General features: G+C 52.9%; 1 protein-coding gene across 16 annotated transcripts in view; it reads left to right on the top strand.

Moving 5' to 3' along the window:
- The first annotated feature begins 3,048 nt into the window (after positions 1-3,048).
- PPP1R12B (protein phosphatase 1 regulatory subunit 12B) overlaps positions 3,049-10,288 on the top strand; it is a 178,703-nt gene continuing 171,463 nt past the window's right edge. For 14 of the 16 annotated variants that reach the window (XR_012155807.1, XM_073319698.1, XM_073319696.1 and 11 more), the window contains exon 1: positions 3,049-3,452. Coding sequence is in view for 13 of the 16 variants with exons in the window: in XM_073319698.1 (XP_073175799.1) it covers positions 3,165-3,452 (288 nt within the window). In the remaining 3 variants the exon portion in view is untranslated. The remainder of the gene's footprint in view (positions 3,453-10,288) is intronic. The other 2 variants (XM_073319706.1, XM_073319703.1) reach the window with 2 other exon arrangements.

Here is a 10,288-nt window from a genome sequence, read left to right as displayed (position 1 = left end):
CAAGGTGCGTAGCTTGTGAAGCATCATTAGGTTAATCGGTGTGGCTTCAGGCTGTTGTTCAAGCCATTGAAGACAGGCAGTGAAGCACTCTTCTGCTTGCATGTGTGGGACCTTTTTGGCATTCTCCCCCTCCTTATCACTGTCACTGTCTGGTTGTGCTGTTTCTCGTACCAATTCAATTATCTCATGGTCAGTAAGAATAGGGTGTCCGTTCTCATGTTTATCTGCATTTAGCCATTCCTCCTGTTCCTCAGTGGTGATATCCAAAAGCTGTCGCTCTTTAGAAAAATCTAGTTGATTTATTTCCATCCGGTCACTGTTTTCCAAATTATCTGGTTCAGTGTTATCAATACACCGCCAAAGTGTATTCCATGAGCGTCTCAAAGACTCAGAGCTAATCTCACTCCAGGACTCGGCACACATGTAGACAGCATCTTTGATTGTCAGCTGTTTACAAAAATCTGTGTAAGATTCAAATTGCATTGATCCCAATAATAATCGCTGTAAGAGGTTTCGCTTGTATCGACATTTCATGTTTTCCAGAACACTTCGGTCCATTGCCTGAACGAGGCTGGTGACGTTTCGTGGCAAAAACAAACACCGAATGCTTCCGTCTTCCGTCAATAGATTTTCAATGGCAGGGTGAGATGGCGCATTATCCATCAGTAGCACAGCTCGGATAGGTAACGATTTTGAGGTAAGGTAGTCTTTCACAAGCGGAACAAAGTGTTTAAAAAACCAGTCGGAGAAAATGCCTTTATCCATCCAAGCACAGCGCTGGCTGTAGTAATGGACAGGTAGAGCTGACATAGTGACGTTTGCAAAGCAGCGAGGTTTCGCCCTTTTGTGAATGAACACCAATGGGAGACGGAAATCCCCGCTTGCATTAGCAGTAGCCATCAGCGTGACCCGATCTTTACTGGATTTGAAATTCTTCGCCTGTTTTTCTGAACTGTCTGCCAGAGTCTTGTTTGGAAGCAGGCGCCAATACAAGCCAGTCTCATCGCAGTTAAACACTTGGTCCCGAGTAAGTTCATGTTGTTCAATAAATGATTTGAAAATGTTTTTAAATACACCAGCAGCATTCCAGTCAGTTGTCAGGAACTCTTCTTGCATCCTCAACTGCCGTATTCCATGCCGATTTTTGAACCGACAGAGCCATCCTGTGCTTGCTTTAAAATGGTTCTCACCTTTGTCTGGATACATTTCTCGGTAGAGTAACTTTGCCTTTTCTGTAACCATCACACCGCTTATAGGAGTGCCTTTTGACCTCTCTTGTGCAAACCACAGATGCATTGCCTTATCAAAAGCATCATCAGCAGCTTTGCGTACAATACACCTGCTTTTTACTGTTCCGTTGTCTTTGGCTTCTTTTGCAAATTGCTTTATTTTTTCCTGGCTTTTCCGAATATCGGTGATGGTGGATTTCCCAATACCATATTCTACTGCTATGTTGCTGAGGCTAACACCACTTTCTAGTTTTTTTAATATTTCTAGTTTTGTGTCAATTGAAAGTGTGACACGTTTGCGTTTCCTACTGCTTGCCATTTTGCTTAGTCATACAGTATTTGCCTTTTTTTTTCTCTGATGCTGCCTGATCACGTAATTCTGGTTCCAAATGAGGTGTGCAGACCAGTTAGTTTGTAACTCTGGTGTTCGTATTGGCGAGGTTCTATTGTACATGTAACAGAAACATACTGAAACTATCGAATAAAATGTAGTCACTGACTCCTAATGGAAAACTGAAAAATATTCTGTTTTGAAACAATTCAGCTCTGATCTAATATGTTCTGGGTTCTTTTTTCCTTCTCTGCTTGTTGTTGTTCATGAAAATAGGAACTTTGTTACTTAAAAATTAATCTGCTGCTCCTTCTTTCTCAGTTTGTAACCTTAAAAATATTCCCACGACAAACAGATGTGATGTATCAAAGGGAGCGTACTGAATTTGGAATAAGGCACGAGTGAGTTAATTTCTAAACAACGAAGTTCTTCCTTTCAATCAAATGTTCCTACTGATCAAAGAGAAGACAAAAAGAAAGAACATGTTATATTAATTTATTACAATTCATTATTATTATTATTATTATTATTAATTAAAAACTGGATCACGATGCACACTTAGGAGGCAGGGGAAAGTCTGTATGTGCGCCTTTAGGCCCTGATCCTGCAAACAGTTATACACGTGCTTGTCTTTAAGCATGTGAGTATATCCTTCGGTTTCAATGGGACCACTCATGTGTAAAGTTAGGCAAGCACTTGCAGTTCAGCATCAACACTTCCGGACATTTGAATGCTTTAGGCCCTAATCCCGCAAATTTCAGTGGGCCCAGTAACGTGCTTAAGGTGCCACCTGTGCGGAAGTGTTTGCAGGCTCAAGGCCTACCTGTGCAGCCGGACAGGTGTTGCTTTTTAAAACACATTTAAAAATCTATTTCTGTGAGTTGCGCATAGAAAATCCGCAGCTGGGGACGGTCGCGGCAGGACACCGCCGAGGAGCCGAACTCCGATGCCAGGCTGCAGCAGAAGCCCCCGGGCTGCTACGGTTGTCGTGCAAAACCGGGGGGGGGGGGTTTCTTGGCACCCCTGCCCCCAGATATTGGGGGGGGGGCAGCCCAGTGGTTTGAGCCTTGGCCTGCTCCACCCAGGGCTGTGAGTTCAATCCTTGAGGGGGCCATTTCGGGATCTGGGGGGCAAAAACTGGGGACTGGCCCTGCTTTGGGCAGGGGGGAGGTGAGCTCCTGAGGCCCCTGATGGCTGCCACCATTCTCAGCCGCGGTACTCACCGGCCTGCACCAGGGGCCTTGCTCGCAGGACCCTCGTCCCGACCCGCACGACGGGGAAAGCGCTTCCGGTTCCGCAGGCTGCCCCGCCCCCTGCCCTGGCCTGCTTGGGATTCTGGGAGTTGTAGTCCGCGTGGGGGGCGGGCGGTGCGCCGGCGGGCGGAGCGGAGGGGCGCGGCCCCGGGGCGCGGAGGATGCTGGGAGTGGTAGTCCGCTCAGGGCCGGCGGGAGGGGGGGGAACTACGTGTCCCGCGGTGCTTGAGGGCGGCGGCGCCTGCGCGCTGCGGCCCAGGAGTCGTAAACATGGCGGCGGGGGCGCTGCGCTCTCCTCCGGGGTGAAGCCCGCTGCGGTCCCTGCTCCTCAGTGCGGCGGCGGCGGCGGCGATGTCGGAGCCGGGGCACCTGGGGGTGAAGCGGGCCGAGTCGGCGCGGCTGCGGCGGGCCGAGCAGCTGCGGCGCTGGAAGGGCTCGCTGACCGAGCTGGAGCCGGGGGCGCCGGCGGGCGCCCGGGGCCGGCACCGCGGCGGGGGGGCGCCCCGCGTCCGCTTCGAAGAGGGCGCCGTGTTCCTGGCCGCCTGCTCCAGCGGCGACGCCGAGGAGGTGAAGCGCCTGCTGGCCCGCGGCGCCCGCGTCAACACGGCCAACGTGGACGGGCTGACAGCGCTGCACCAGGTACCGGGGCCGGACCCCTCCCGCCCCCGCCGGCCCGGACACTCCCCCCGGCCCGGACCCCTTCCCCCCCGGACCCCTCCCGCCCCCGCCGGCCCGGACCCCTCCCGCCCCCGCCCGGCCCGGACACTCCCCCCGGCCCGGACCCCTTCCCCCCCGGACCCCTCCCGCCCCCGCCCGGCCCGGACACTCCCCCCGGCCCGGACCCCTTCCCCCCCGGACCCCTCCCGCCCCCGCCCGGCCCGGACACTCCCCCCGGCCCGGACCCCTTCCCCCCCGGACCCCTCCCGCCCCCGCCGGCCCGGACCCCTCCCGCCCCCGCCCGGCCCGGACACTCCCCCCGGCCCGGACCCCTTCCCCCCCGGACCCTTCCCGCCCCCGCCGGCCCGGACACTCCCCCCGGCCCGGACCCCTTCCCCCTCCCGCCCCCCCCGGCCCGGACACTCCCCCCGGCCCGGACCCCTTCCCCCCCGGACCCCTCCCGCCCCCGCCCGGCCCGGACACTCCCCCCGGCCCGGACCCCTCCCGCCCCCGCCCCCCTCCCGCCCCCGCCCGGCCCGGACCCCTCCCGCCCCCGCCCGGCCCGGACCCCTCCCGCCCCCGCCCGGCCCGGACACTCCCCCCGGCCCGGACCCCTTCCCCCCCGGACCCTTCCCGCCCCCGCCGGCCCGGACCCCTCCCGCCCCCGCCCGGCCCGGACACTCCCCCCGGCCCGGACCCCTTCACCCCCGGACCCCTCCCGCCCCCGCCGGCCCGGACCCCTCCCGCCCCCCCCGGCCCGGACACTCCCCCCGGCCCGGACCCCTTCCCCCCCGGACCCCTCCCGCCCCCGCCGGCCCGGACACTCCCCCCGGCCCGGACCCCTCCCGCCCCCGCCGGCCCGGACACTCCCCCCGGCCCGGACCCCTCCCGCCCCCGCCGGCCCGGACACTCCCCCCGGCCCGGACCCCTCCCCCCCCCCGGACCCCTCCCGCCCCCGCCGGCCCGGACCCCTCCCCCCCCCCCCGGACCCCTCCCGCCCCCGCCGGCCCGGACACTCCTCCCCCCCGGACCCCTCCCGCCCCCGCCGGCCCGGACCCTCCCCCCGGCCCGGACCCCTTCCCCCCCCGGACCCCTCCCGCCCCCCCCGGCCCGGTCCGGACCCCTTCCCCCCCCCGGCCTGGACACCGGTCCGGACCCCTTCCCCCCCCCGGCCTGGACACCGGTCCGGACCCCTTCCCCCCCCCGGCCTGGACACCGGTCCGGACCCCTTCCCCCCCCCGGCCTGGACACCGGTCCGGACCCCTTCCCCCCCCCGGCCTGGACACCGGTCCGGACCCCTTCCCCCCCCCGGCCTGGACACCGGTCCGGACCCCTTCCCCCCCCCGGACCCCTCCCGCCCCCCCCCGGCCCGGACACTCCCCCCGGCCCGGACCCCTTCCCCCCCCCGGACCCCTCCCGCCCCCGCCGGCCCGGACACTCCCCCCGGCCCGGACCCCTTCCCCATCCGGTCCTGACAACCTCCCCCGGCCTAGGCACCCCCCCCGCCCGGCACGGACCCCTTTCCCCTCCGGTCCTGACAACCCCCACCCCCTGCCCCGGTCCCCTTCCCCCCCGCCCCGGTCCTGACAACCCCCACCCCCCGGCCTGGACCCCTTCTCCCCCCGGTCCTGACAACCCTCCCCCGGCCTGGACACCGGTCCGGACTGCCCCGGGGCCTGGACCCCTTCCCTGCGCCCGGTCCTGACACCCGCCCCCCCTGGCCCGGACACTGGTCCGAACTGCCCCCTGGGACCGGACCCCTTCCCCGTGACCGGTTCTGACACCTCCCCCCCCCCGACCGGACACCGGCCTGGACTGCCCCCAGGACCGGATCCCTGTGCCTGATCACCCATTAAACTGACACCCCGGCAATGGACCCGCATCCCTCCGGGAGAACCTCCCTCCCGCATCCCCATGGGACTGACACCAGCGAGACTTTCTCTCCCACCCTCCCTGGGCTGGCACTCCCCCCCCCCCCCCCCCACCACCACCACCCTGGGGCTGGACCCCTCGGATCTCTCCTGGGACTGGCACCTCCAGGGGGCCTTCCCTCTGCACCTCACCCCTGAATGATTCCCCCTCTGGGATTGGGATTCCCAAGGGACTTTGTTTCCCAGACTCTTCTGGACTTATCCTCATGGCGCCACCCCACACTGATCTCCCCCACCCACCCCCAGGGCTGTCACCTCCTGCCCTGGTAGGTGGTCTGTTCCACTCCCCAGGGGCCAGGACCTCTTAGGCTTGATGCCTACTTTCGTGTGGCTGACTCCTGGGAGACATGCTGCTTTTGCCCTGGGCATTACCCAGGTGGCGGTATCTGAGAGGTGGCTTCCCTGACAAGGGCAGGGTAATTGCTACCTCCCATCCTCACAGACAGGTACTTGGCTCTTCACAGCCTTATATCAAGTACGAGCTGTGGAGATGGGAGGTAGTAAGGGTCAAGGGGTGCTGTCCCATCACCTTCCTGGCTGGGGTGGTTGACACCTTCACCAGGTAATACATCTGGTAGCTCTTCCTCAGGTAATTGTATATAAGGACACCTCATTCCCTGAAACAAAATCTGCCCCATCAACTTCCTGTGTCAAGTAATCTTCGCTGCGCTGCATAATGTAATAACCTTCCTCCAGGCTATTGACCAGATCAAGATAATCATCTCCTTCTCTTCCCCGCACCTTGCCTCTTACAGTCCCACGCTGGAATAACTACTGATCACTGCCCAGCACTATGTGAAAAGAATCCTCCTTGCTCATCAAATTTCATTCTTCCCCGATTTAATGTTCTCCTTGCAGCAGGTTACTCCCTGCCATGCTACTATTCACTTTCTATATCTTACACTACATTGCCTTCCTTCCCCCAATAACAGCCACGTGGTTTTTCTTTCCACCAGTAACAAACAAACAAACAAACAAAGGGGTTCTCCCTCCCCAAGAACCCAGGAGGAGAAGAAAATAAGACTGTAGAGACTTGGCTCAGTCCACTCTCTTTTCCTCTTGGTTTGGGGGAGGGTATCACTGAGGAGAAAGAAAACAAAGCTTTCAAATATCTTGTCAGTTTCTTGCAGGAGAGGGAAAGATTAGATTGGCCATTGTTACCTGCAATACATATATCTGCTTCTTAAGATGTTTACAAAGTGAAATAATCAAGGCTTTGGTGTGAGAGAGGTCCATTTTGCATATCTTTCTCTGTCAGCACCTACAGAAGGGACCCTATAGCATCTAGTGCAATAATATACTGCCTGCTCTGGCTATTTTTAAAAATCAGACAGTTTGATTATTGTAAAATCTCTCAAAGAAATAGAGCAGCTAAATGAACGAAATAGAGTCCTGGCCTGTCCAGTCTTGCCCCAGACAGAGAAATTGACAACTCTGATTTCTTGAAACTTTATGTATAGAAACTGTTTCAGCTCTAAGACTGTGTTTTTCATGTCTAGAAATTACTACTGTACTTGGAAAACTTGGGGGCTGCCATTTTTGCAAGGTCAAAACAGGCTCTTGTCTGCCTCCTCATATCTCCCATGTGGGAGTTGTCCTGATACTTCTGACTTCCAAAACCTTTTTTTTTGGCAACCTTTGCAGAGACCACAAGGTGCCAGAGTCTCAGATAAGCAACATGGATTCTATTAATATAAATCCAAATATACTGCAAACTACGCAAAAGTAACCTTAGAGGCTACCCTTAAAATGTCAAAATCTTGGAAATTCAGAATCAAGCCCAATTCATCCCTTAGCTTATGCTGTGCCTATGTAATGCAATGTGTTATGTGATCTAGTGTATTAATGTCAGATCTGTGGTACCCTGGTACAACAGTGAGGCAGCTATATGTTTAAAATGACTGGCAAGGAACTTAGCATCTGAAATTACAGCTGGTTGCTTTTGTCAGTGAAGTCAGGTTTATTTTAAATTGTATTTAAAAGTTCTTGTTTCTTACTGAGACCTTGTAGACTAAATATCACTGCATTAGATTTTTGTGGTCAAGTGATAAAACCTTGACATTATGGTTTTTTAAAAAAATATACTGACTACTGTGGCACAAAAAAGCAACAGTCGTTGAGTCGTATAGTAGCTTCTGTCTTAGTTTGGTTAGTATTGTGAACTGAAATACTTGGGACACCTAGCTACTTGTTCAAGGAATGTGACCCTTTCTGATCTGGATGTAGGCTGTGGTCTGCATTCATATTTCCTCATGACCAAAGGTGTCATGCTTTATCCTTATTAGCCCGTCTTATTAGCATATGTCATGACATATCCTTATTAGCCCGTCTCCTCCTCTGGGCCAGTTTGATTGCTTGAGTGTACAGTATTAAAGGAGCGTTGTAGCTTTGGTATTGTGGAAAACGCCAATTGACAATGTACTGAAAATTCATAATTCACATTCTTCTGATGAGTTGTACCTCATAAACTTTATAACTTTTGTACTTCTACTTTAATTATCTGGGTAATAATAATGGATAATCCCATGGACTCTAGCAACAACCGTAATATAAGTAGCTATTGAAGAGTTTAGGGTGTAAAAAGTATTTGATAGAGGAAAATTTAATTACTGGTGGATGTAGCATGGTAGATTTGGAAGGAGAGGTTCTCTTGGAGTCCAAGATGGAATTGTTGCCACAGTTCGAGGAAATTATTATGTCACCTTGCTGACACTTGCAATACAGACCTCCAAGAAAACCTTGTAATTAAGCAGCTCGATACTTATCAGAGTTTTCAGACCCTGATGATAAATTCTTTCTACCATGAGATCAGATTTATTGAATGAGGGACCAGCGATCAGCAGACAGCACCCAAATTTCAATTTGTATACGGAAAGGATTCTATCTTAGCGACTAACAAAGTGTTGGATAACACAGTGAAGAATAACAGTTAGAGCGTGATATTGTAAACTGTTAACTCATCATAAGAATAGTTCTTAGACATGTGAGTAGTCAAACTGAAGCAAATGAGACTACACAAGTGTAAGGCTTAATTGTGTAAGTAAAGATTTGCAGGAAGGGAGGTGATATTTTGAATGCTAATAAACTTGGCACTAATTTCCCCCCTCCCGCATTAGAGTATTGTGGGTTTTCACTGTGATGCCAGACTAAACATTCTTGTATATATTATGAATTCATGGAACGCTGTTTATATATGATAAAGTTGATGCTGACTGATGTAAAACATGTTGCACCTGACAAATTTATATCAAATGATAATGCATATAACCTTAAATATATCTGAAAATCTGAGTGATGGTGTGTTGGTATTGAGTGTATGGGTCACAGGATGTTTTCTTTCCTCTTTGGAAGATGACACTCTGGATAGTGTAAAGCCATCCCTCAAAGCCAAAGTAAGTTGAAAGGCCTGACAAACTGCTAGTGTGTTGATAAAAGCTGCAACAAATAGACTATAATACAGTCTGAATATTTCTGTAATACTGTTGTTGTTTTTACTGGAATTAAAAACATATCACTTGTAAAACCAAATGGCTACATAAAGAGGAAAGGGGTTCTGTTAAATGGAACAAGTCTGCTTGTTGCTGGGGTGGTTGGTAGGAAATGTTTTCTTTTCCATTAAAGCAAGTACGTTTAGGCAAACGAGGTGCTTGTGTTCAAGGAGTTAAGATGAGACTTTTGGTACAAACAGAGGTTTGCCTAATTCAGAAATTCTCAAACTTTAGCAACCTGAGGACCCACATTTTGTTTTAAAATTTTTGAGGACCCCCAAACTGGCTTCTAATTTTCCCCTGGGGTGCTCAACCCCTGCTCAGCCCGAGGTCCCACTCATCTCCACCTCTTCCCCCAAGGCCCCACCTCTTCCTGCACCTGCTCCACCCCTACCCCTCTTCTTCCCCATCTCTTTCCTCCTCTGAGCGCACCCCATCCCCGCTCCTCCCAGCGCCTCCTGCACACCGCTGAACAGCTGTTCTGTGGTGTGTAGGAGGCACTGGGGTGGGGGCGAGAGGAGTTGCAGTGGGGTCAGCGGCCTCAGACATGACTTGCGGACACCCAGGGGTTCATGGACCCCAGTTTGAGAACTGCTGGTAGTTCATTGGTTTACACAAGTTAAGAATGGTGAGTTTAAACTTTCTGCCATTTCATTCTTGCGTGATTTTACATTTTCATATATCAAATGTCACAGGCCACACAATAATATTGGTTTAGTTTCACTGGAAGCACGCGGTGGCTTCACACACTTTATTGCTTTCATACAGAGTAAATTTGAAGCATCTTTCACTTTTCCATTTGGCTAGCCATAGCTATTGGTCTCCTCTTCCATAAATGACAGGTTTCAGAGTAACAGCCGTGTTAGTCTATATTCGCAAAAAGAAAAGGAGGACTTGTGGCACCTTAGAGACTAACCAATTTATTTGAGCATAAGCTTTTGTGAGCTACAGCTCACTTTATCGGATGCGTACTGTGGAAACTGCAGAAGACATTATATACATGGTCTCTGTGTATGTACTCCTTTTCTTCTTCCATAAGTGTTTCACCCAGTTTTTCTAAGAAAAATTATATATTTACTTTGGAAGATCTACTCTTTGCTATATAACTGTGAAATTGTATTTTGAAAATGACCTTTGAAATTACAAATGGCATCACAGAGCCTCCAGCTGGTGGTGGCCATCTTTCTGAGAAGTGTCATGTGTGGTATGTGAGCCTGATCCGAGAGCCAAATTCTGCTCTCAGATATTTATGCTGTAACTCAAAGTAGACTTCAGTTGAAGTTGTGCACTTAGCCCAATGACCATAAAGCTGTTTTTGGGTTAACATCAGCCAAACTCACCATGTAAACCTTCGGTAGCTTTATGTGTGTTCAACATAAAAATTCTTGCTATGATGGTT

Source organism: Lepidochelys kempii, chromosome 21, assembly GCF_965140265.1.
Source record: "Lepidochelys kempii isolate rLepKem1 chromosome 21, rLepKem1.hap2, whole genome shotgun sequence".
NCBI classification, from domain to species: domain Eukaryota; kingdom Metazoa; phylum Chordata; order Testudines; family Cheloniidae; genus Lepidochelys; species Lepidochelys kempii.
Note: the sequence above shows the minus strand (reverse complement) of the source record. Positions and strands in the feature narration are given on the sequence as shown.